The 26,888-nt window shown below is 36.7% G+C and overlaps 1 protein-coding gene across 1 annotated transcript; it reads right to left on the reverse strand.

Moving 5' to 3' along the window:
* On the reverse strand, positions 1 to 25,652 carry panx1a (pannexin 1a). The gene is made up of 6 exons (XM_039694382.2): positions 25,159 to 25,652; positions 20,262 to 20,386; positions 16,683 to 16,891; positions 15,941 to 16,442; positions 11,524 to 11,680; positions 1 to 1,211 (listed from the first exon to the last, which is right to left on the reverse strand). The coding sequence occupies exons 1-6, from the start codon at positions 25,340 to 25,342 to the stop codon at positions 1,135 to 1,137; spliced, it is 1,254 nt and encodes a 417-aa protein (XP_039550316.2). The 5' UTR covers positions 25,343 to 25,652; the 3' UTR covers positions 1 to 1,134.
* Positions 25,653 to 26,888: the final 1,236 nt, after the last annotated feature.

Genomic DNA, 26,888 nt, shown 5'->3' on the forward strand with positions numbered 1-26,888 from the left:
TAGTGTAAAAATGGATCAACTTTATTTCCAGAGCAGAGATAATATAAATCTTGTATTTAAAAAAACAAAACAAAATTAAATTCAGAGAGGCTAACAAAATGTCAGTTATAAATCTTTGGCAGAAACTGCAGATGGCAATGGTCTAATATTTCAATTTATATCTCTTTTCATAAATCATATTTCAAATAGAAGCTCGGTAGATTAACATTTTCTTTCAGTTTATTTATTTTTTCCCCATTACCTTAGACTGAAAGAAAGAGCCAGTGCTCTTCAGACTGCTTCAACTGATTATTTTGAGTTGCAAATATGGGTGACGATGTACGCACTGTGCACGAAATGCACTGCCTGGCCAAAAAAAAAAAAAGAAGAAGAAGAAAAAAAGCAGCTGTTTAGATTTAAAAAGGAACATGCTTAAGAGTCTATGATTGGATCATTATTGCAGTGATTACTATGTTTCTAGCATGCTATATGTTTGGTAACAAGAAGACACATCACGGCCATATTCCAGGATGTCAAATTTAAGATTCATCAAGCTCAAAGTGTAAAAGAATGGTTGAGTGTCCAGACCTTAAATTCATTGAAAGTTTTTGGGATGTGCTGGAGGAGACTTTACAGATTGCTGGACTCTTGCATTGTCCATTCAAGATCTGGACCAAAAATGTGAGCAATAGTTTTTTTTTGTCATGATCTTGTATTGACAATGCAAGATAATACTCACTGTAATAATGATCCAATCAAAGACTCTTAAGCATTTGCCCATTTAAAAGCCAAACAGTGACTATTTTTTTTTGGCTGGGCAGTGTATATAAATTTCACCAGATCAGCCTAGCCTAAATTGTTGTTACAGCAATAATAACAGAATAACTGTTCCACCAGATTACCATTACTGCAATTGGTACTATAAAATCGAAAGTGTAAAACTAAATGAATATAAAACAGTTAGCACATCAGCCCCACAACAAGAACCAAAATAGAATTTGCCTGCAATCTTAGTGGATCTTAGTTATGCATTTATGAAAAGACTAGACTTCCTGAGTTTCCCTCCTTTAGCCCAAATTGTGTTCCTCCATGCTTTCCAGAAGTGATGAGCCTCAGTATGATGGATGCCGTCTCCACAGACTGTAAATGGGCAATTCAGATCACCCTCTGGCGCACAACCTTCTCATCTTCATCTTTCTTCAAGCAGTCACCCTGCAGCAGTGGAGACATCTCTGAGGAAACACATGGATACAACATTTCTTTACTAGGGGTTTAACGATTTAATTTGCTATTTAACAATGCGACAATATCTATTGTTAATGTAAATGATATGATTTGCAATACTGAGTTAGTTTTATCCAAGGCTTAGCTTACTGTATTTATAAGGCATAATTCACCCATAAATGTAAATGTAAATTCATATAAACCTGTAAGATATTCGTTAAACTTCCAAACCCAAATGCAGATATTTTTATGAAACCTGAGAGATTACTGTACCTCCATTTAAAGTCCTCTAAAACTTAAAAGATCCAATTAACATCATAAAGGCATTGTAAAAATAATCAACTGAGTGCAGCCTAATCCAAATCCATGTCCTCTGAAGTAGGGCTGCAAACGATTCGTCGACGTTGTCGACAAAAATCGATAATAGAAATAGTCGACAATGAATTTCATTGTCGAATTGTCGCCAGACATGTTTTGTTTTTTTCCGACCGAGCACATTCGCTTCTCTGCTGAGCGATAACATGAAGAAATGGCGTTGTCCAACGCAGCAGCTGCACTGCACATACCAAAACATCTAAAGTTTGAGAGCATTTTAGCCTGGATACGGCGAAGGTCGCAAACCCAGTCAAACGTGTGACTGCAGTATCTTATGCGCCTCATAATCCGATGCGCCCTATATATGAAAAATGTTCTAAAATACGTCATTCATTGAAGGTGCGCCTTAAAGGATTAGTTCACTTTTGAATAAACTTTTGCTGATAATTTACTCACCCCCATGTCATCCAAGATGTCCATGTCTTTCTTTCCTCAGTCGAAAAGAAATTTAGGTTTTTGATGAAAACATTCCAGGATTTTTCTCCATATAATGGACTTCAATGGGAACCGGATGGTTCAGGTCCAAAAGATAGTGTTAATAACAGTTTCAGATGCAGCTTCAAATGTCTTTAAACGACACCAGACGATGAATAAGGGTCTTATCATGCGAAACGATCGGTTATTTCAAAACTTATTCCAAAAATGTAACTTTTATAAGGACAAATGCTAGCCTTGCTCTATTCTGTGAGGCGCGTTTGCAACGTCACGTATTACGTAATTACGCTCAAAAGGTCACGGGCGACGTAGCCGAAAGTACAGAGTCACTGTTTACAAGTTGAACGCATAGGTTGAACGTGCAAACTAGCTCAAACACCGTTTACAAAAAAAAGGAATTAAAAGGAAAAACAACGATGTCGGACGATTTTGATTCTGTACTTCCGGCTACGTCGCCCGTGACCTTTTGAACGTAATTACGTATTACGTGACGTTACAAACGCGCCTCACAGAATAGAGCAAAGCTAGCATTTGTCCTTAGAAAAGTTACATTTTTGGAATAAGTTTTGAAATAACCGATCGTTTCGCATGATAAGACCCTTATTCATCGTCTGGTGTCGTTTAAAGACATTTGAAGCTGCATCTGAAACTGTCATTAACCGTCTTTTGATACTTGAACCATCCGGTTCCCATTGAAGTCCATTATATGGAGGAAAAATCCTGGAATGTTTTCATCAAAAACCTAAATTTCTTTTCGACTGAGGAAAGAAAGACATGGACATCTTGGATGACATGGGGGTGAGTAAATTATCAGCAAAAGTTTTTTCAAAAGTGAACTAATACTTTAGGTACGGAAAATAGGGCAAATAACATGGAAGCCAATACGTTTTGTTTTGGATCACGAGTAGTAAAGTTATTTTGCAACAGATTGACCACTGAATGTATCTCACAAAATGCACTTAATATTTTTGTTTACTGTTTTATTGCTGCCAAAGTGCCTGCCCCTGGTTTACAGGAAGAAAATGTTTACTTGATTTTAATTTATGTTTTCTTGTAAAACAAATGTGCCTGGCCTTTATAAAAATTATAGAGTTTCTCTATTTATATATTTATGTCTATACTGACCAAGCACTCTGCCTAATTGGTTTTAGACAGGGCAGTTTTTATATACTTTTAGTATGAATCGGCCTATCAGCAGCAAAGTTGAATAAAATATGCATTTTTCATTGAAGTACCCCCTTCTTTCTTGTGTTTACCATCATTTTCCACAGAATTAAAGAAATTCATGCTAAATTTTAGAAAAATGTAATAATTATCCGATTAGTCGACTAATCGTTTCAATAGTCGGTGACTAGTCGACTATTAAAATAGTCGTTAGTTGCAGCCCTACTCTGAAGAGACACGTTGGCTTTATATGATGAACAGATTTATAACGAAGCCCATACTGTGGTAAACTTGGTCGTTCGAATGCTTGTGTGATGGGCAAAAACAACATGAGAGTGAGTAAATGCAGAATTAAATTTTTTATGAACTAACCATTTATTTACAGTTCGGGAATAGAGATTTTTACATGCTTTCTTGCGATTAGAACTGTGATGGATTGCACTGACCATCTGAAGCGCACACTTGTCAAACCTTGACAGATTCAATGAATGCCTGCATTGAAAGCGCGAGTGTACTGTGTGAGGAACAAAATGTATGTTTACGGAGTTTCAGTCAGTCCTTCCAGAAAAACGCAGAGTTTTTTTGTGATTGTTGCGGGCAAAAATCCTTGATTACGCGGCCCGTTTTCTTTAAAAATGCGATGGAATATGCGGGATATTTATGCAATTTTATGCGATGAAATTGCGGGAACTTGCAAAAATTGCGGGAACTTGCAAAAATTGCGGGAACTTGCAAAAACTGCGGCTTGATGAAAAAGAGAAAAAAAGTGATTCCCCCAACACCCTGTTCTCACTATGGCTACTACCTTAATGTAAAGAGTCATTTCTTATTACTTTCTATGATGTAGCAAGCATACTACATCATAGAAAGTGCTGGGAATATTTAATTTCTCATCTTGTTTTATTTTTATTAAATTTTCAAAATCACAGAGTTTGATATCAAGTTCTTGACATTTCTTTTCTGATAAGTTTTCTGATAAGTATAACATTTGAGAAGTAGCCTAAAACATGAAACAAAAATTTGGAAAAAAAAAAAAAAAAAAAGATAGAGGGCATCATTTTCTGATAAGTATAACATCTGAGAAGTAGCCTAAAACATGAAACAATAATTTGGAAAAAAAAAAAAAAAACAAAGATAGAGGGCATCACAGACATTAAATTCCTTTAGCAGAGATACAGATCTTTTGGGCTTTTCGATTTTTTTTTTTAATTTTAAAGACTCAAAATACATTTTAAAGGCTGTTTTGAAATGAGCAAAGTTGGGTTTTGAGTTACTCCACTTAGTTTGATGAATATGAAATTTTCCTAATAATAGAAAAAATCGATAACATACATTTTTCTTATAGGAAAGTCAAAATCATTTGTATGAAGATGACAAATTTAAGACAAGGTTGCAATTCATTTTAAAACCTAGAAATTGAGACATCTCATTCCAAAAGATTGAAAAATAGGGACATTCAAACAATAAGTGCACAATAGACTCACAATTACAAAATCAGCAATGTTTTATTTCAGACTGTAACGAGTGTAAATAAGGTGTGGCCCCTTTAAGAGCTGCGCGCTGCGTGCTGCACTGCTGTCTGCAGTGTGTGCGCCTCAAACACCCCATATGTGCGGGTAATTTCTGTTTGATGCTTATTCTTTTATCTTATTTTGTTTATTAAGTAACGATGTGATGGTAGAACGTGTGACAGACAGTTATACGAGTTCGATTTGTAAGATGTCAATCGCCTCCGTGAGTCTTTCTGGCCTCTGCAATAACTTCAGCTGTGAGCTATCCCGTCGCGTAATTGCGTCACTTCATAACGTTCCCATGGAAACAGGAGGAAATGGCTGCTCTTGTATGAAGCAAACGCAACATTTTTCAACTTTCTGCGAAGATATATGTGACTTTTTTTTGCAACGAAAATGCGAGGATTATGAAATCATGCAAGCCCCGCATATTTTGCATGGAAATCTGCATTTTATGCGGCGAAAGTGCGGCTTATTCGGAAAAATGCGGCCCCTGCATAAAATATGCGGACTTTGGCTGATTTTGCATTGAATTCAGCGATCGCATAATCGCGTTTTTCTGGAGGGACTGTTCAGTGACATTACTACATTAAACTACTATTAGCGATCCAAACGGTTAATCGATTATTGATTCATTGTCGACAAGAATTTACTCGATTAAAATAAATTAATTGCCGGCTAACTGAACATTGTGAACGTGACACGATGTTCTCACGCGAGAAAGCCGACACAAACTTGAGGTGGTCAAACCGGAGTGGAGTGCATCGATATTGACTACCGGCTATACAGCGTGCTAACCTCGAAAATCCAGCTGTATTCGAACAATAACTTAGCTCATACCGGTCAACACTCCTGTTTTCCCGGGTTTCTCACGTTTTAATTTTAGCCCTATCTCCCGGACCCTTCCCGGTTTGTTATTTTTACCGGGAAACTAGTCTAACTGTCAGTCACACTTTCATACATGGTGTGTTCACTTCGCATAGACAGCAAAATGGGTGTTCGAGGCGCACAGCACATACAATACAATACTGCCGATAGTTCAACAGGGAGTGCGCAGCTCTTAAAGGGGCCACAGCTTATTTCCACTGTTAGAAGTTGTACATTTGACTTCCCCCTCAGCCTATATTATAAGTCCTGCTGCTAATGTTTCAAGTTTTTTATATAGGTAGTTTACCAGATAGGTTATTATATGTAGGCTTATTATAAGTGTAGATAGGATAAGCCTACCCATATAGATTTTTATTTAAAATTGATTGAACAGGTGAGGCAGTGCACAATTATTTTCTATATATTTTAATTTTCTGTGCATAATTTATTTTGTTAAACTACATAAATGCCATTATTCTGTGACATATCCCAACTGTCACAATAAAACATCAAGCAATATGACATGCATTTTTATTCAGTATAAGCAATATTTTGCTCTTTATGTTAAATTGATACTGTGAGAAATTTACATTCTCAGGAAAATAGGCGCTTATCAGTTAATCGTTAATCGATCGATAAGGTTGATCAACTAATGATTAATGAATTAATCAATCATTTGCATCCCTAACTAGTAATGTTGAATATAATGTATAATAATGCAATTGGGGAATATTTGTGAGCCCTGAAAATAATATAATAACAAAAATATTATTTTAATTATTGTGATTTGTATCGAATCGTGACATGAGTGTATTTGTTACACTTCTAAAATTTACATTTGTTTACATCAAAGGTTCAAAGTTTCCTGTTTTTCATATAAAGCAATCGTGTCTCTTCAAACTATTTAGACTAAACCGCTCAATTCATATGGACTAGTTTTACAATCCCTTAAAGGTCCTATATGTAACTTTTTTTATAAAATAAATCCTTTTTTTCTTGCCTGAGTGTGAATGGGGTTGTAATCACACATTGCAATGATCCACTTTTCGAGTTTTGCTATTACCTCTGAAGGCCAATATATTAATATTTATATGTGAGGTCTCCGGGTCAGATGTGACGTGCATGCGCGCTCCCGAGCCTCTCTATCCTTACAGTCTATAACACCCCCAAAACGTCCTGCCTCCAGCACAACACAAACTCCAACACAAACTCCAAAAAAATCTAAAAAACAAAAAAAAGTTGTGTCTGCTGAAGCTCGTCAGGCAAAACGTGAATCTTATCGACTCCGGACGAAAACGCGGATCAACATCGGCAACATATTAGTACAACATATTAGTAAACTCTAGTGAAATAGCAAGGTAAACGACATGAAACATGAAATGAATACAAAAGAATGTTCCAGGATAACAAAAAGTAGGTGCTTTAAGGCCCGTACACACCGGGACGAATATCAGCGCGCGTTACTCGTCAGCGTTTTTCAACGCGTTTTTTGTGTTCACACCCAAGCGTTTTCGCTGACGATGAGCCGAGTGAACATGCAAATTCATTCCCTGACATTAGATGGCGCTTAATGTAAAACAGAAATAATAATAGAATACTATACTAGGGTGATCATATTCATGTCTCAATGTTTTATTATGACAGATAGAAAAAAAACAAATGAAATAATGATAGAAATAATGTCTTCTGTATTAGAAAAATAAATATATAAATAATAAATAACTAAAAGAAATGCCTCCAAATGTAACAAAAAAAAGCTCTCACAAACTTACAAAAACGAACTAACAAAATCTATTTATATCTTTAGTTTTCGTCCTCTTTATCTTGTTTTTCTTCCTCATCCACCTTGTTTGCCCATCTATATTTTGCTGTAGAACTGATCTTTCCCAGCAGTTTTTGTTTGAAAACCAGGACATTTTCATCACTTAAAAACAGTCAGGACAGGACGTGGAAACAGGACATGTGTAACGCAAAGTTGAGATGTTGCCCAGAGATCAAAACATAGCAGTTGTCGGATGAACAGATGCACGAGAGACGAGAGTTGTCGTATTTCCCCGCGTTTAATAAAACCACTCAAACGTCACACTCGTCCTCCTCATACACGGGGATCGAGCGAGAAAAAAAAACACAAACAAAAATCTGGTCACAATAGAAAAATAAAATAAAAGAAAGAATACAAAGAGTCGGCAGAGCGGTTCTCTCCTCACTTGTCAAAATCTAACTGACATTATGCAGTTCTCATCTCAACTCAGATTTCTGTAAAGCACAAAGTGACCGTTTTACACATGTCCCTGGGAAAACAGGACTCTTGGTCACCCTATATACTATTCTTACAGAAATACTATTATAAATAGTGTTGTCACGGTACCAAAATTTCAGTATTCGGTACCAATACCAGTAAAAATTCACGGTTATCGGTACCAATTTCGGTACCAAAGCTTAGTTTAAATTTACATATATTTAAGTGTTTATCACGGTTACAAGTATGGAAACTGTACATTTGTATTATAAACACTTTAGAAAAAAATTAGATAAAATGACCTAAAATAAACAATAGTATGCACTAACACATTTTTAAAGTTGTTTGTGTAGTTCTAATCCGTTAACATTTATTTAATGCACAATGAATGAAGTGAACAAACATGAACAATCAAGTTTTTCTATTAAATAACATTTACAAACATTAATTAATGTTGTAAAAATATATTGTTCACTCAATGTGTTGATGTGAAGTAGCTAATGTTGATAAATGGTATCTTATTGTAGCGTTACCAAACTATAGGCTACAGGAGAAAAAACATGTTTTATTTGATTTGACTGTACTTTTATTTAATCTAAAACTGCATTCATATTTAATTTTGAAAAGGCTTTTTAAACCTGCCGAGTTATAAAGGCAAGAATACGCCTAGAACTGGCACTGACATTAAATGACATAAATAGGGATGCATCGATACTAATACCAGTACTCTGGTGTCGGTTGGATACTACTGTGCTCATGTACTCGTAAAACTACCCCGAAAGCACTTTAGAGTCCGTTCACATATCGCGCGTGTTTTTTTTTTTTATTATATTTTTGCGCGTGCTTATTCTTTCCAAAGCGCTTGCTCTCACGCGGCGTCTGTCGTTGCTATGCAACGAGTTTTTATTATGAGCGCGCTTGCCTCGCGCCTATATTTGAAATTGCGAATTTGCATGTAATCGGCCTCTAATGGCAACGTGACATTAGCCTAATCCAAAATATTTCCATATGTGGCTCTTTCCTCCTTTCGTGTCAACAGTGGATTCAGAGAGAGAGCCATATCAGCGTTATGAAGAGGACGCAACTGTGCACCTTTCAGACAGCGCGTCTAGAACTGGATTAACCTGGTATTCGGTACCTAGAAAAGCTGGTACCGTAACATTTTTTTTTTTTAGTACCGACTTGGTACCGAAGTACCGAGTTTTTTGACAACACTAATTATAAATATTATCTTATAGCTCTTTATGCTCCGAGACCAGCAGCTCAACAACATTCATCTTGCCCATATCTTATCTCTTCTTCGCCGTATGTGTGCTCGGCAAGACCGTTTTGTGTTTGAGCGCCCTCAACTTGTGTTTTACTGTAACTTCAGAAGTACCAGACACGTGAGCAAACCCGCCAATCTCGTTGGCCGGATAGGTTTTGACGCGGCGCGTCAAACCAAAAAAATGAACCCGAGGCGTTTTTTTTAAAATGACGCTTTTACGCATGGCGTTTTTCGCGTCGGTGTGAACACTCACATTGGCGCCCATTGTTTAGTCACGAGGCGTTAAACGTCGACGAATAACGCGCACGAAATTCGTCCCGGTGTGAACAGGCCTTTAGGATGTAACTTTTATTTTATTTACTAGATCTACTGACTAACGCCACTCATCCCACTACTACCATATACACATTTCCAGACACGTTTAGTTACAGTAATGTCACTTCCTACGAGCTTACTGATACACTGAAATTGTTCAGTCTAGTTCACTAACCGTTTTCATTATCATATTATACATTCACCTATGTTGACATTGCGGATTGTGAAAGATACACGAATAGTTCGTGAAATGGCTTATGCTATATAACATCACATGTCGGCTAAATGCAGTTTATTGGAACGTTATCATGGTACGAGCACAAGCTGATAAAAGTAGGCTATTATTGTAACTGCAGTGGGAGTTTACATTAGTTTCCAGCATGTTGTGTGATTATTTCGCCGTTGCGTTGAAAGTCTTGCGTTGAAAGTAACATCACCACTAGAGGCCGCTAAAAAGTGCAAAGAGCACCTTTAATGAACTTTTTGAAGAGTCAGTGGTAGTTGCTTGGACGGTTAGAAATCTCACATAATTCATTAAAATATTTTCAAGGTGAATGAAACAACATTGTTTTGGCTACATCTCTCAGGGCATCATCTTCCTGTAGCACAGTGCTTCTCAAATCCCCCACCACCACATGTTGGATGTCTCCATCTCACAATAGTGTGTGACCAATGAGGGAGACCTACAAAGTGTGCAGTAGTGGGGGGTTTGAGAAGCTGCTGTAGCATATACTTAATTCAGTGGACAAACAACACCATAATCACAATAATACACAGCAATAAACCTGACCAGATTAACAGCAAAAATCCTAATAAATTGTCTTTTCATTTTAAATTTAAAGTATTTGACTGAAAGAGCGTGATTTGAAGCAAAAGAGCATACAAAGTGGACATCCAACATTGATTGCACTTTAACCTCTTAACTGTCACCCCCCCCCCCTTTTTTGAATAGACATGAAAATGCACATTTCGAACTTAAATGGTTGTAATTCAAGAATGCTTTGGAATATAGACATATGATTGGTCTTGTTTTAAAGAAGACATTTGGCAGATTTTTGTAGAAGTGAAATAAATTAAGAAAGTGAGACAGAAAAAAAGTTATAGAAGTTTGAGTTTATGGAAATGTACAATGTAAAAATATTAATTATTCATATTTTACATAAAATATATATTTTCAAAACCTGGGCTACTCTAAAACGGCAGAAAGATCAAAGCCAAAAATCTGAACAAGTTGTGTTTCAAATTTTAGGTTGATATCTCAAAAAATGAGCTTTCAGTAAGATTTTGTTTGGGTGCAGTACCCAACTTTTTCACTAGGGCACAATCAGACTCCATTACTGCCCATATAAGGGCGCCTGCATTTCCATTCGTGTTTTGAGTGATCTGAACCATTATTTTCACAATTTTCATACAATTTCTGAAGTAAAGATCCTATTCAGAAGTAGTATGGGAAGTTTGGCAGATTTTGAAATGAATTGAACCTCTAAGAAACACATACAAAGAACACGCATGTAAGTCATAGCTAGCTGCCACGTCACAAATGGTGAATTTATTATTTTTTTCTTGATATTTCAAACTTTTCAGACCTTTTTTTTTCCCCAAAATAATCGAATGGATTCTATCTTTTGAACTTTTGGCATGAAAACAAACTGCATTTTGTTCATGATTTTTCATGTTTACTACTATTTTAAAATAAAGGTCTGAACACGCCTTATGAGTATGAAAATATTCTTGTTGCGTATTGATAAATTATGGCTCCTCTGTAATATATTTTGAAAATCAGTCACTCACCAAATATGGAAACTAGAGATTGTAAGCTTTCAAATGATATATAGTTTGTCAATATTATTTAAGGTATTTTCTAAGATATTATTGTTTTAAAAATATAGTGGCAAACGTCCCACCTGTGGGACAGTGACAGTTAATTAATATATAATACACTTTCTATTTTCTTTGAGAACACTTCACTAGTATGTGCTGCCCTCTTAAATGCCTTGTGAGCCCTATTTTTTTTTTTGCCACATAAGAAACAGTTCCTAAGCGCTCCTTTTTCGGTAACGCAAGCATCTTCAGAGAGACAATGCCTGTCTAAATTAGTGAATTTATATGTAAATCGAAAAGTAACAGTAATCAGCAAAAACACATACCTTTCATCTCTGTGTCACCATTGTTGGTGCTGGAGATTTTCCTGTCCTTTTCTTGCAATCTGCCGTCCACCACATCTGTTTTTACCTGTCCCAGCGTCTGCAACAGCAGCATGGTGTCAAAAGACTCGTCTCCCCCTTCTTTTAACAGCTCTAACACCTGCAAACATAGAGCACACATATTACAAGACGTTCTCTAGGAAACCAAAAATTCTGATAGTCAAACAATCAGATTCATTCAGTCAGCTTTTAAAATATCCAGAATAATAGTCGATATAAATTAACAAATGCATTAATACAATTTACCAATGCTTTAATTAACTTCTTAACTATATTCACTTCAAGTTGAAATTACTTATAAATCCAGGAACACAAATGCACTATAATAAATCTGTAAATTAAGTAACAGTTGAACAAATGTGCAAATTGATGAAGCATTTGACCTCCTCGCTAAATGGAGCTCAATTTGAGGTTTCAGTTTCATTTTATTTCGATGGTCCCTTCTGTTGACTATATAACGTTGCACATACATGTCTCATTAGAGTGTTAGTAGAGTATTAGTAGACTGGTAGGGTTAGGGATAGAATAAGTTGACTAATGTAGTTACTTTAGTCAGTATAATGTTGAGGGCCATCACAATAAAGAGTTGGCAGATATTTAGACAGTCTACTAATACTCTAATAAGAGTTAGTTGACATGTACAGTCAACAAAATGTTCAAAAGGGACCATCAAAATAAAGTGTTACCGAAGTTTCAATTATGCAGATGTTCAGAGCTGATAGTCACACTGAGCACGATGCGATAAAGCTAAGCGAATCGCAGACAGAACAGAGAACAGAGCTTTCTCACTGAACGTGAACCGACCGATTGCCTTCACGATAGAGGGCGCTGACCGAGAATACATGTGTCCTCATGTATTTATCTCGTAGGTTTCCCCATTTGGCTTTAACCTCGTCCGCTGCACAACATATAACAGTAAATTAAGATCAAGTTTGGTACTACACAGAAACCATCACTGAGTGTGTGTAATCACAATGTACTTCTGATAATGGGCAGAAGTACATTCATTGTAGTGGTTTACAACAAACTGAATGCCACACATCCTTAGCATTTCTTATGGAAGCATTTCTCGTTCTTTATTGGTATAAAAACACCGCATGAAAAACACATACAGAACATTATCTGCCTTTATGTTTCAAGTTCAGAAACGTTTTTCTCAGTTGTTTATGAACCGTGCGGGAATCAGAAATGAACACAGCCTGGTCTTTCGGAAGGGTAGGAGTTATGATCACATAATATGAAGCAAATGAGCTCTCTGACTCGTGAAAAATGAACAGAAAATGATATTTTGTATTAAGAGCATGTAAGATTAAATCTGTTCTCAGACACCAATTACAATCTGGAAAGCTCAAATCGAATTGCACGATTCATTTCATTGTGGGGTGATGAAGAAAAGAATAGACACACTGGTCAAAAAAATCTTGCTTGACTGTATTTACTGGGAGAAAAGCGCAAATGTGAAATAATTGCTGCAAAATATATCTCCTCATGACATGAAATGAGGACAACCAGTGGAACCTCAGATGGATAAATAATTGTACAAATTTTCAAATAATAATTATTTTGATTGTTTGCTTTTTATTATTATTATTACTGTTCACTTGTATTTATCTATATGTTTGTATGTGTCTATTGCTATGGCAATATTGTGCTATTTTACACATTCATGCCAATAAAGCTAATTTGAATTTGAATTTTTTTTTTTTTTCTCAAAAAAAGCGCCTGGCGGCAAATCTAGCTGACAGTGCTGGCAGATGTGATGGACTTATTTGCTTCTCCTTTGTTTTATATTCAAATAAAATTCTAAAATTTCCATTCTTCTCTTGTATTACCCACTATCAAAGAGCTTTAGTTCATCCAGTTTGAAAACTCTCTCAATTCAGATAAATTTACACATACAAAACGTAGTCAGTCATTCTCTTCATCCTTGTTCTATTGTACAAATAAAACATATAGGAAATGAGAACAGCTTTATTGGACATTTGGCTATATTATATTATGTTATACTACAGGGCCGTTGAATGCTTGATTCTGATTGGTTGAGAACGTTCTAAAGGTGTGCAATTATTTTTCAGGGAAACGCACGGCTAAAGTAGTTTCAGACAGGTTTGAAAATTTTCGACGTCTATCTTCACAATCAATGGGCATACAGTTTAATTTTAATAAATAAAGTATGTAGTCCTATCTATAATAGGCTAAATAGAAAATTAAACTGAATAGCCTATAAAATAAACTGATAGTCCTGCTGCACGGATTTTCGTAATTATTCCAGATAATATAACAAATAAATAATTATTGATAGGCCTACTTTGTTAAAAGGGCTTTGTGTGTTTCATTTATTGGGTTATCTACTGTCAATTATAGAAAATATTAATGAGCGAATTATTAAAACTAATTTAATTAATATATAAATAATAATATTGACGCACATGCTTTTCTGTCAACATCAACATCTCTCTCTCTTCCTCTCTATTAACTGCATTAATAACTGCATAAAGCCAGGACACACTTAGGTCGACTAAGGCCAATTATGAATGTAATTTGATACTTGACTGATCATGCCCAAACGCGTGTTCAGCGTGTTAAGTCTGTGTTCACAGTTGGTGTTCAAGACCTGCTTCAGTCGATGGAAACAGTCGGTCTTCGAATATTTCAGCGAGTCGTAAGTGTGTCCCCATCATTAGTCTGCTATCAGTGGCTCAAACCTCCGTTACTACCTCTAAAATGACATTTTGGGATTAGCAACAGAGGCATTGGATCATAGGCGTAAGAAATTAGTCCTTAGAGCGTTTTAATGACAAAAACTTGACCAATGTCTAGAAATGCATCATCTGAACAATGTTTTGAGGTGTGGTAACTGTAGTATAAGCGGAATAATTGACTTCAGGCCGTTGAATTATTCGAAAAATAATGCACACCCAAGGTGTAACGGCCACTCCGCTTTTTTTTTTCTTTCTAATAATTCAACGGCCTGAAGTCAATTATTCCTTACATATTGTATTACATTAAAATACAGTATGTGAGCTAGGATTAGGCAAGAAAACAGATTAGGCAGGCCGAACGCAAGAGTTGCGTGATGACGTCATCAATATGCTAATTGACACATAATGCCATCTAGCGACATTTAGCGACTTTTTGGGCAGGCTTTAGCTACTTTTCTTTGAAAACAGTTGTCAACACTGGTCACGCTGCGAATGATCCGGGCCAGCGTGAACAGCTTCATAGGGAACTATTGCTTTGATTCAAGGGCATCATCATGACGTACATTTGCATCGCTTAATCGTGCTCAGTGTGAAAGGCCCTTTAGCCTGACACTTTTCTATGTAATTATTACAAATTTGAAACAAATGACTTAAAGGACTAGTTCACTTTTGAGAAAACTTTTGCTGATAATTTACTCACCCCCATGTCATCCAAGATGTCCATGTCTTTCTTTCCTCAGTCGAAAAGAAATGAAGGTTTTTGATGAAAACATTCCAGGATTTTTCTCCATATAGTGGACTTACATGGGAACCAGACGGTCCAAGGTCCAAATGAGAGTATCAGTGCAGCTTCAAATGTCTTTAAACGACACCAGACGATGAATAAGGGTCTTATCATGCGAAACGATCGGTTATTTCAAAACTTATTCCAAAGTGTAACTTTTCTAAGGACAAATGCTAGCCTTGCTCTATTCTGTGAGGCGCATTTGTAAAGTCACATAATACGTAATTACGTTCAAAAGGTCACGGGCGACGTAGCCAAAAGTACAGAATCAAAATCGTCCGACATCGTTGTTTTACCTTTTAATTCGTTTTTTTGTAAACGCCGTTTGAGTTAGTTTGCACGTTCAACTTGTAAACACTGACTCTGTACTTCCGGCTACGTCGCCCGTGACTTTTTGAACGTAATTACGTATTACGTGACGTTACAAACGCGCCTCACAGAATGGAGCAAAGCTAGCATTTGTCCTTAGAAAAGTTACATTTTTGGAATAAGCTTTGAAATAACCGATCGTTTCGCATGATAAGACCCTTATTCATCGTCTGGTGTCGTTTAAAGACATTTGAAGCTGCATCTGAAACTGTTATTAACTGTCTTTTGGACCTTGGACCGTCTGGCTCCCATGCAAGTCCATTATATGGAGAAAAATCCTGGAATGTTTTCATCAAAAAACCTTAATATCTTTTCGACCGAGGAAAGAAAGACATGGACATCTTGGATGACATGGGGGTGAGTAAATTATCAGCAAAAGTTTTTTCAAAAGTGAACTAATCCTTTAATAAAAATGAGTCTGAGATTAATCGATCAATTAAAAGTTCATTTAAATGAACAGCCCGTATCCAGAGTCTACACAATAGAGCAAAACTGATCGACACACCTTCAGGCACTTATAGCTCTTCAGCTCACTGAGGTTCTCTTCCAGAAACAGCAGGTATAACGCAAGATCATCCCAGGTCGCCTGTCCAAACTGCATTACCCCTAATGTGGGCAACATCTCGTAAGGCTTCAAGAACCCCATGGTCCTCCTGAATGGAACCAACATGGCGTACAAGCACAAGGGCAACAGCAGCAAATACACACACAGATTTATGTAGCTCAGGAGCTGAAAGATGCCCACGGCAACCAGCTTGCACTGCATGGCCGGAGGGACCGAGGAGTCGTTGATCATCACGCCGGATCGAATGTCACATTGAAACTCATCTGTGATGGACAGACGGATGTAATAGCAAAGGTAGACGCAGGCTAACATGAGGGCCAAGAAAGTGATGGCGCGGCAGAGGAGGTATCGGATCAGTAATCCTCGAGAGAAGCGTTTGGTCCTCAAGTATTGTTCCACCAGAGGATATTTAAAGCAGCTCTCGGTAACGTCTATCACGGAGCTAAAGACAAAAAAACATGCAAGCATTACAGTGTTTAAATGTTACAGGAATGTAAGAGGAATGATTGGTGAGGGGTTATGTTAGTGGCAGAGATATTTATAGAAAGTTACTGATAGAAGGTTAGTTTGTGTATGCGTGCCGATAACTCTCGCGGAGTGAAGCCGTGTGACACCTGTCAGTGTAAACCCAACACCCTGAACCGTCACGACGGACCACCAGGCATTTTCTCTGCTCTTTCACCTGTATGAGCCCACACGGGCTGACAGCGAGTCCTGCTTTCCTGCAGTGTGAAGGCCTTTGGCCAGTTTAATGGCTCTGTTGTAGGAACGGTCCAGTTCTTCCATTATAAAGGTCAGATCAGAAGAAAGCACAGGGGCTCCTGTGAACCGCCAGAACAACGCTGGCAAGTAAACTGATATTGCCACCAGCAACAGGATATAAGGAAAAAACTGCAGAGAGAGGGAGAGGGGTTACATTTGAAAAGCTCATTTGTCCTAAAACACATTAATGATCATTTTGATCATCATGATTTCATTTTTCTTTATTATAATGTGAATACTTATTATTATTATGAGGTGAAGGTGGATTTTATGACTAATCTCTTTATACTTCTGTATGTTGAGAAAACCCTTATTTTATCAATTTACTCGAGTAACGCACAAATTCCAAATCAACAAGAAAAATGAAGGATTGTTTTTAAGGGGAACATCAAAATAAAGCGTTACCATAAAAATTTCTTCTTTTTTATGTTAAACAATCAAGCTTCTTTTTTAATGGAAAACTTATAAATGCTTCTCATTAGTTGCATGTCCAAATGCACAGTGTGTTGTACAAGTGTAAATGAACACAGTGCTGCACTTCACTCTCAAACACGCAGCATATATTTTGAATTAAACCACAGCCATTCTGATTTCACAATCACATTAATCACTGCATGTAATGGCTCATTTCCACTGAGCGGTACGGTATGGTACAGTACGCAATTATTTGCGTTTCCACAGTCAAAAGTTTTTGGGTACCCCTCCGTTGAAGTACCTAGCACAGTGGTTCAGTACTAAAAGGTGAAGCTAGACTCACTGCAGAACGGTAATTGGTTGACAGAGTATCGTCACTCGCGCGTGCTACAAGGGCATTAGAAGCATACGGTTGAAATATAATACTACCGTTATTGTGTCACAAAATGTAGTTTTAAGAGTTTTCGGGCGAGAATGTAGTTTTTTTTAAAGCTTAAATCTGTGGTTTATTTATCGATTTATGATAATTTGACTGAGATCCATTCCAAGCAATCACTGGGCGATCAATCGGCCCTCGTGTCCCCCTCCTGTAACAGCCTTTCCTCGGCGAGTCGTTCTGATGTTTGCCGCTGACTCTTGACGTCTCTGTAGTGGTTAAACATGAGATGTAATTCGTCTTGTATAAACCCAACAGGCGATCTTTGATCTTGTGAATCTATAATTCGTTCCCTGGCCAATAGTTTTGGCAGAAGGCTAAGTGAAGTTTCATATATTTGTGCGATGAATTTGTATATTTGACTGAATTGTTTGCTTTATGTTATTAAAGCTTTACTGTATATCTTTTTGTACCTTTACTTATACTTTTATTATGGCCATTATTGATAAAACTGAAATTCAACAAAAAGAGATAGTTTTGTCATTTTTCATTTTATCACAAGATCATCTGTAATGTTGTTTATTGCAACATTTGTACCAATGCAATATGCAGTTTTGCCTGGAATATGTTGAATATTTTTAAATTTAAACGAAAAGAGGCAGGGTTGGGAATTATATGTAGTTTTGTTATAAATATATACCGTACATACATGCAGTGAATATAATCAATAGACTATGCGTTAAAAATGTATTTAAATGAAATCGATTGTACCTCAATTCCAACAAGCGAGCCCCATAAACAAACTGTCTTACATTTTGGGAGAGAAAGAAGAGTGTATTCACCTGGCAGCACAGTACGTGTCCTCCGGCCATCATTTGAGGGAGAAGGGCTGAACCCTCTTTTCCATTAAAGGGTTAGTTCACCCAAAAATGAAAATTAAGTCATTAATTACTCACCCCCATGCTGTTCCAACCCCGTAAGACCTTCGTTCATCTTCGGAACACAAATAAAGATATTTTTGATTGAATCTGAGGGCTAGATCAGTCCTACATAGACTGCCTAAGGGACTGGCTCTTGTCTTGACGGCCCATAAAGTCATTAAAGAAAAGGTTTAAATATTCCATGAGCCTACAGCGGCTCAATTATAAGTTTATCAAGCGACGAGAATACTTTTTGTGCGAAAAAAACATAAATAACGACTTTATTCAACTATTCTATTACTTCCTTATGGGCGCATGCGCGAGAACTGAGACGAGGACGTTCTCATTCGTCTACTTCTTGTTACCGGCTGCTCTCCGCTTAGGAGTTTTACCGCCCCCTACCGTATAAGATGATGTGCTGATATAGCTGGAAGCGCAAAACTTTCCGTTTACAAGCAGAGGAAGATGCGCGCTGTACATACGCTTTTCAATTAGCGTATTTTCCGCACTACAAGGTGCATTTAAAAGCCTTTAATCTTCTCAAAAAACGACAGTGTTCCTTATAATCCGGAGCGCCTTATATATGGATCATCATTTTATACGGTAGGTGGCGGTAAAACTCCTAAGCGGAGCAGCCGGTAACAAGAAGTAGACGAATGAGAACGTCCTCGTCTCAGTTCTCGCGCATGAATAAAGTCGTTATTTATGTTTTTTCGCACAAAAAGTAGTCTCGTCGCTTGATAAACTTATAATTGAGCCGCTGTAGGCACATGGAATATTTAAACCTTTTCTTTAATGACTTTATGGGCCGTCAAGAGCCAGTCTATGTAGGACTGATCCAGCCCTCAGATTCAATCAAAAATATATCTTTATTTGTGTTCCGAAGATGAACGAAGGTCTTACAGGGTTGGGACAGCATGGGGGTGAGTAATTTATGACTTAATTTTCATTTTTGGGTGAACTAACCCTTTAACTGCTCTCTGTACTTATTGTATACATCTTTTTTAATTTTTTTATTGTGATATATTTATGCATAATATTGAAATGTTTTTTTTGTTGTTGTTGTTTATTTATTTTTTTTCACTTTTATTTATCTACATATTTGTTTGTATATTACTATTGCTTTGGCAATATTGTGCTATTTTACACAGTCATGCCAATAAAGCTCAACTGAATTGATTGAATTGAAATTGAAAAGAAGCAGAGTGGTGTTTTATAACATACTTCATTTTATTGCTGCCTAAAATGTACATACAGAGATAACCGGAGTAGCAGTGCAAGCTGAGTGGCACATTCAAGAACGCGCTGTTCAATTAGCAGAATTACTGGACTCGCATCCTCGGGATCATTCTCCTGAGTCGGGCTTTGCATAGGCTACTTGGTATTATTGAGAAACGCCTAATGTCAGCGCTTGTTTCTTGTGACAAACATGCCGGGAAGCAAGAACAAGATTTGCTGTATGTCATCCATTGTTGTTTAGTACGCTTTTTCCACGCGAAAATGATGTTGATCGCTTCTTTCCGGCAAACACCAGGCCTACCAAGTAAGGGTACAGTTGGCGGTGGAAATGCAAGCCGGATCATGGTTTACCGACCCAACCCGTACTGTACTGTACCGCTCAGTGGAAACGAGCCATAAATGCCAGTGAAATACATCGCTTATGGAATTTTACGATTACTCCACACAGGTAATGTAGGATTTTTTTTTTTCGATTAATCATGACCGCCGTAGACTACAACACTAAGGACAACTTGGTAAAAGCTGTGAGAACATGTTCTTCTGGCTTTACCTTGTGCAGCCACAGTGGCAGGCCTCCCGTGTCCTGCGTTTGCACCGCCGCCCAGCAGTATGAATCCACATAACCAGCCTGACGCCACGAGAACTTTGTAGGGGGGAAACAACTAATCTGAGTACCTAGAAAAAAAGAGAATCAACGGTTTTACAGTAGATGGAGACTAAGTGTGTGTGTTTGTGTTTTGAGAGTGAGACAGAAACGCATTGGGTGCATTATCAGCAGGAGCTCAATATGAAATATTGATCTTCATCAGTGTTAGGCAGTAATGTGTTAATAGTAACACATTACAGTGATAATATTACTTTTTGCAGTAACAAGTAGTATAAACAATTACGATTTCAGTAATAATACTACAGTTACCATCCATAAAATAGCTTGTTACAAGTACAACATTATTGTTGTTGCCTCAACCCCTACTGATTTGAAATCCACCAATACATAGATTCATTTTCGTAACATTCAAGACTTGTGCGTGCATGTGACGTCACCATTGCAGCAGACTAGCTTGACCCCTAGAAAAGCTTACATTTAGCAGCTGGATTTATTGCCATTACTTTGATTATGAAAGGAGAATAGATCTGGGTCATCATTGTCAAATGCAAGTTGTGGCATTACTTCACTCTGGGATTACACGGTTTGACCATCCACATTCCTATATACGTACACACCTATTATCAAAAATCCTTCTAGAAAACTTTTTTTTTTCTTATTATAGCTACAGTTAGAATCAAGCTACTCGTGACAATTTATGATATTAATACAACCCATACTCAAAACTGTGCTTGTAATAACTTACGATTGTAATCTAATGTAGATTTTGGTCATATGATTAGTGTTGTTTGTAGCATTTAGAATAACCTAATCACTATACGCTTAGCATTTCTCATGCAAACATCCTTTTATCTTATAAAAATAGCTCAATGTTAAAATCATTTCAACAATTTTTTACAGTTTTTTTACAAGCAGTTTGCTACTATTTCCAGAACCTTGATGTCATTTTTCAAAACTCTAGAGACAAAACGGTTATCACTTTTAACACAGGCTGTCTAAAATTGTGCATTCACATCTATAAAGAAATCTTGCACTTGTCTTGCACAATCATTGGTTCAAAAAAACAAATTTACTGTGAAATACCATTGAAACATACAGTAACTATAGATCACACACAAGCAACCGATAGTTTCTCTGTCATTGTTCGTACAATTAAATATTGTAGAACAAAATAGGTGATACAAGTTTCATTATGGTACTACATGTACAGTAAATATACATATCTGTAAACTGCAGTATTAGAGAGAAGGCAGACATAGTGGAATCATTGAACAAAGTGTGTGATATATTGATGTAAAACACTACAGTACAATCACAACAGAGGTTTATTGGAATCAAAGCAAAAATATATAATATTATGCTACATCCATGGATATTGTAGTCTAATTGGTTCATGCTCCACGCTAATATTGGTGACAATGAATCTCTTATCTTGACACTTTCATGATTTACAGTAAACATGGAAGATTCCCAGATAGCAGAATGACATCGAAACAACGTTGATCTGACATTGTTTTGCTCATGGAATTAACGTTGAACCAACGTCAGACGCGTCATTCTTTCAAAACTAACGGAAAATCAACTTGAAATCAACGCGTTGTTTCAACGTTATGAAAGCAAACCAATTTTCGATTTTCATTTAGCTTTGAAGAATGCCGCGTCTGACGTTGGTTCAACGTTAATTTGATGAGCAAAATCAACGTTGTTTCAATGTCATGAGAGACGTCGTTTCCAAGTTGATTCAATGTCAGTTTGCTGTCTGGGTTATGTCTATGCATTAAGAGTAATGCAACAGTTACTTATCATTTTTGAGCAGTTGTATCAATTGATAGTTAGATCATTGTAAGGAAATGAATTGAAATTTAATGTGTGAATTGCCATTTGAAATAGTCGTACTTTGATGTTGTGCCATATGGAACAGGTGATTTTTGTTGAATGAACAAATGATCTAAGTTTTATGTGTATTGTATATCCAAGCAATTGAGAAAAGGGTTAGAGTTTTGAAAATGTGCATTTTGATCATTGGTTGTGAGTTTTGTGTCTAGAGTTGTGAAAAATGACATCAAGGATCTGAAAATAGTAAAAGTGATTGTAAAAAAAACTGCACATTCATGAATGAATCAGCATTTTTGAATATATGTATTATTGAAGGAATGGTTAAGGACACACTCAAAGCCAATCCCTTACCGCCACTAAGTGGTGTAACAATGCAATTCCTGACAGCCTGGTGAAATAGCCTGACTGTTACACAAACAATAGCCCAACAAGCCTATTGTCAGGTTTATGTTCCGTTATGAGGAACCTTATTTTGACCATCAGTTGTTTCCTCGCTCTGTTTAGTTTTGGTTTCACTGGTTACTGATTAGGTCGTTGTTTGTTTAGTCTAGTTTACTTTCCTTTGTTCTTGCCTTTTCATATTGCCCTGTGTTTCAGTTGTTCGGAGTCAGTTCTCGTTTATGCACTGTGTGGTTTGCGTTGTTCTCTTGCGTCTGGATAGTGTTTGGATAATTAATAAAGCTTCTCTTGTTGATAAATCCCCCCCATCGACCACATCGAAATACTTATTTATATAGGAAAAAAAAGCTTAAAACAAATAAAAAATGGTAATAATATCGTATATCGAAATTCCGTCACTAGGGTTGGGTATCAATTGAATTTGAACGATTCTGATTCCGATTCCTTGTTTCGATTCCGGTTCCTAACGATTCTCGATTCCGATTTTTTTAAGAGGCAGGGTCAAAAAAGTTTAGCTAACCATGCTAACCAACGGCCTTTCTGAAGGAAATACTCCTTCTGTCACAAATATTTATTTTGTCACAAATTTTGCATTTTGCCGAGATTTCGTTATTTTTAGAAAAGTGAAGCCACACTTTGGACCGCCGACGTAAGCTACTCATGTTCGACTCGCGCGGTTATACCAACACTTCCGGTAGACGCTTCTTCGTTGGTGTTGTTCAGCGGTTTCTTCTTCCACTCGGCGGACTGTGAATATTGAAACTAGGAATCGAAATTTGAACTTTTGAACGATTCCGGGAAAAACGAAAAGTTAGTCCCGGTTCCAATCGATACTCGATTCTCGATACCCAACCCTATCCGTCTGCATTTTTAGTCACTGTGACAGCCCTAGTAATAATAGCATTTGTATTACATTAGTATTATTATCTGTCTGTTGTGCACAGCTGCGCATTCATGAGACAATTACACAGCACAAGAGCACAATTTCAAGAAATCAAGATAAATATCTGTATTTTGTTCCGCTTGTCACAATAACAAAAGGTTCCTGCATTCACAACTGTTATTCTGAATGTCATCTACTGTAATTGTAGTTACGGTCCGGAGATATTCACCTCAGAGTAGAAAATACATACACTTTTGGGTTTTCTAGGTATCGTCTTTTGAGTAGTTTTGTAATTAATCTTGATTTCTCAAAATAGTGCACTTGTGCGCTTTACTCGGGCGGGTGCTATTTCTGTGCTCTTGTTAGATAGTAATACAATTAAGTAAACAGTTGCTTTATATAATGAACATATTTAATTAAGGCAAATTATTTACACTTAAAAATTGATTGACCAATTGTTGACCGAAGCTCAACACCTATAGTATCATCAATTTATAATGGTTTCTTTTGCTTTTAATGCGATGCACTGATCATTTGCATGAAAAAGGTCGTGCTTGTGAGGAATAATTGGATGTAGGCTCCATTAAATTATGGAGATTGTACATGTAATGAATCAAATTGATCTACTTTCACACAACATAATGGCTAGAATTAGATGTAATTGGCAATTTCAGATGATGTTACATGTCAGATATTTCAAATCTGATGTTTGGCCAATGCCCACTAATTAACATATACTTTGCATACAGGTTGTCTTTGAAATTGAAAACGAAAACTAAAACTGAGAAATAAAATTGGTAATAAAATGACAACTAAACTTTAGATTTGAATTGTGTCACTTATTGCGTGAGTGTTAATAAAAAGCTTTGTAAAAACTGTATTCAATTGTAACTTTAGGTGCATGACACTTTGTTTTGATGTGACGCAAACCCGCTTGAGCTCCCATAAAAACCAGTGAGGGTTTGGTCTCACTGGTCCCATTGACTTCCATATTAGGAAAAATATGTACTATGGAAGTCAATGGGACCAGAAACTGTCCGGTTATTGATATTCTTCTAAATATCAGAAAATTGGTTAAGTGCGTTTGAAAATGGTAAAACCCAACTGTTTAACTCTGGGGGAGTTGTAAATTGAGCCTATTTCCCAAAAAGGTGGAGTATCCCTTTAACAGCAGCATTTGCATTTTTAAGATTTACATGTGTACATCACCTGCTGGGCTGTTCTGGGCTGTAAATTTCAATCAATGTTTAATCTTCATTCCATACTTTCAGAACTTGACATATTAGAGATTATATAAAAATACGTTAAAACTTTTGAATACAGATGTGTGAGATGACTTGCTGTTATAACATAACAAAATGTATGTGCCAAATACCTCTAAAGAACAGTTTTATTATACTTATTCAGATTCATACAAGTCACTTAACCTGTTTTTCTTTAACTTTACCCTCAGGAATGGGGTGTTTACCTTTGCAGTTCAATTTAGTCAATGTGGAAACACATGTCATTACTTATGCTATAGCCTACAACATTGTATAAAACAAAAGCATAGGATAAAATATGGGAAAAAATACAAAATGCAGTTTAGGTCATATTTACGGCACTTAACACTGATAGATCGGCATCAACAGTTGGAAATTGTAACAGTTTCAAAAAGAAACTCAGAAGACAACTAGCAAAACATGGCATACGATCTCTGATGATTGTTTGGGAATCACTTACCGACAGACACTTCCTGAGCGAAGGCTAGAGAGATGAGAAGCAGGGGAAGACCCACCGCGATACAGGTGACCATCTTATCCAGAGCCAGCTCTAACCTGATGCCTTTATACTTGTTCTCGGACGCGGGCTCCTTTAGCACGAAATCCGAGAACACGTACTCTGTGGCGGCGTGCGCTATAGCCATGACTTCCCTCTGTTATCATCCATCCAGCTAATCACAAACATACATAAGGAGCCAAACTTTCGATTGACTGAAGAAGAAAGCGGGTCACTGTTCAAAAGGTAATCATCCCCTGAACCGGAATTGAATGGTAAAAAGCTTTAAGTTGTATGAACGGATACAGTAATTGGATTTAACTTAGATGTGAAAACGCAAACAACGACACTACTATTTCCGAAAGCATTTCTTTGTTGTTTTCGTGTTGTTGTTGTTCTTCGTTTTCTATTTCTTCCTCTTTATCTTCTTGGGTTTTCTTGGCGGATGGCAAACCAGCTTAAAGGCGCTTTACTGTCATCTACTGGACAGGAGTGTGGATCAGAAGATGGGAAAAAGTTTTATTCTGTTTTCAGCAAAAATTTAGTTTATTATATGTAAATCGTACTTGACATGAATTTGTAATCATTTTTTAATCTAGATACAATATATGATATTTGTGGTCGAGACGAGACTGGACTCGAACCTTTAATTTTGTGTATTTTTTTCTGGCCCGCCTCCCTGAAATTTCCTGCGTTCCTATTGGCTGGCAGCGCTCTACACCTACACGCGACTGGCCGGAGCGGGATAGGGGGAAATAATAATAATTAAAATAATAACAATTGTTAACCATAAACTTTTATACTTGCTCCATCATGCCTGTTTCTTTCAAAAGTTTAATTAAATGTGTATTTTCTCAATGCTGCTCCAAGGATGTTTTTTTGAAGTGAAGTTTAGTTTTCACTTTAAACGAATCACTTTAATTCCTCTGTTTGATTGTAGTTGCTATGTATGCACATGACATGTGTATGTCTAGTCTATCTTAATAGGCTAAATAAAGTGTCTTGTGTGTGAAGTCTCCTGTGTGTCCTATTTTTTCTGACAAGATAGATAACCCTTTCTTCATTTCCCTTTCAAAACCAACAGAGCTTTGAATATTATACAAAATATTTTAATTGAATATTTTAATTTTTATTTATAAAATATTTTTATTTGAGTTTGGTCTTCTTTGGTCTATGATTACTGGCAACAAATAGCCAGCAAGCTTCTGTATTTTATACCCACATAAAGTTACTGTAAAACTAACTACTGTACTTTTAAGCATAGGCCTATTGTTAAAATAAAGTACAGCATTATACTGTTATTATTTTATTAATTTTACAGCTACATAATGCGAGGTGCCAACATTGACCCTTTTCACACAGGCTCACGCCACGCAGAGAAAAATTGCGGAGCAAAGAGGACACGACAGTCTAGACAGAGAATATGATATGGAACAAATTCCCAGCTCTCAGATTCTGTCAATTTTATTACGAAATTCTAACAAAAATAAGGCTGTAAATAGCACCTCAGTTCAAATGGCACGTGATCCGATCATCTCTCTTTACTAGCCTAGTTAGTAAATAAACTCAAATGATCAATAGGAGTGTGTTGAGAGATGCAGTCGAAATGTATGAATACTGTAATATCGACCAATCAGTGTTTTTCGACCGCGGAAAGTCTCTAAACGTAATAAAAGTATGTGTATTCAGGCTAC

Source organism: Pimephales promelas, chromosome 16, assembly GCF_988280905.1.
Source record: "Pimephales promelas chromosome 16, fPimPro1.hap1.1, whole genome shotgun sequence".
NCBI lineage: Eukaryota > Metazoa > Chordata > Actinopteri > Cypriniformes > Leuciscidae > Pimephales > Pimephales promelas.

What these genes read in the sequence shown, in the direction of transcription:
- panx1a (XM_039694382.2), bottom strand. Translation starts at nt 25,342, where the DNA reads ATGGCTATAGCGCACGCCGCCACAGAGTACGTGTTCTCGGATTTCGTG. An exon ending in TGCCACTGTGGCTGCACAAG is followed by an intron (nt 16,892 to 20,261) that starts GTAAAGCCAGAA and finishes CTCTCTCTGCAG; the next exon opens with TTTTTTCCTTATATCCTGTT. An exon ending in GCCCGTGTGGGCTCATACAG is followed by an intron (nt 16,443 to 16,682) that starts GTGAAAGAGCAG and finishes TTTTGTCTTTAG; the next exon opens with CTCCGTGATAGACGTTACCG.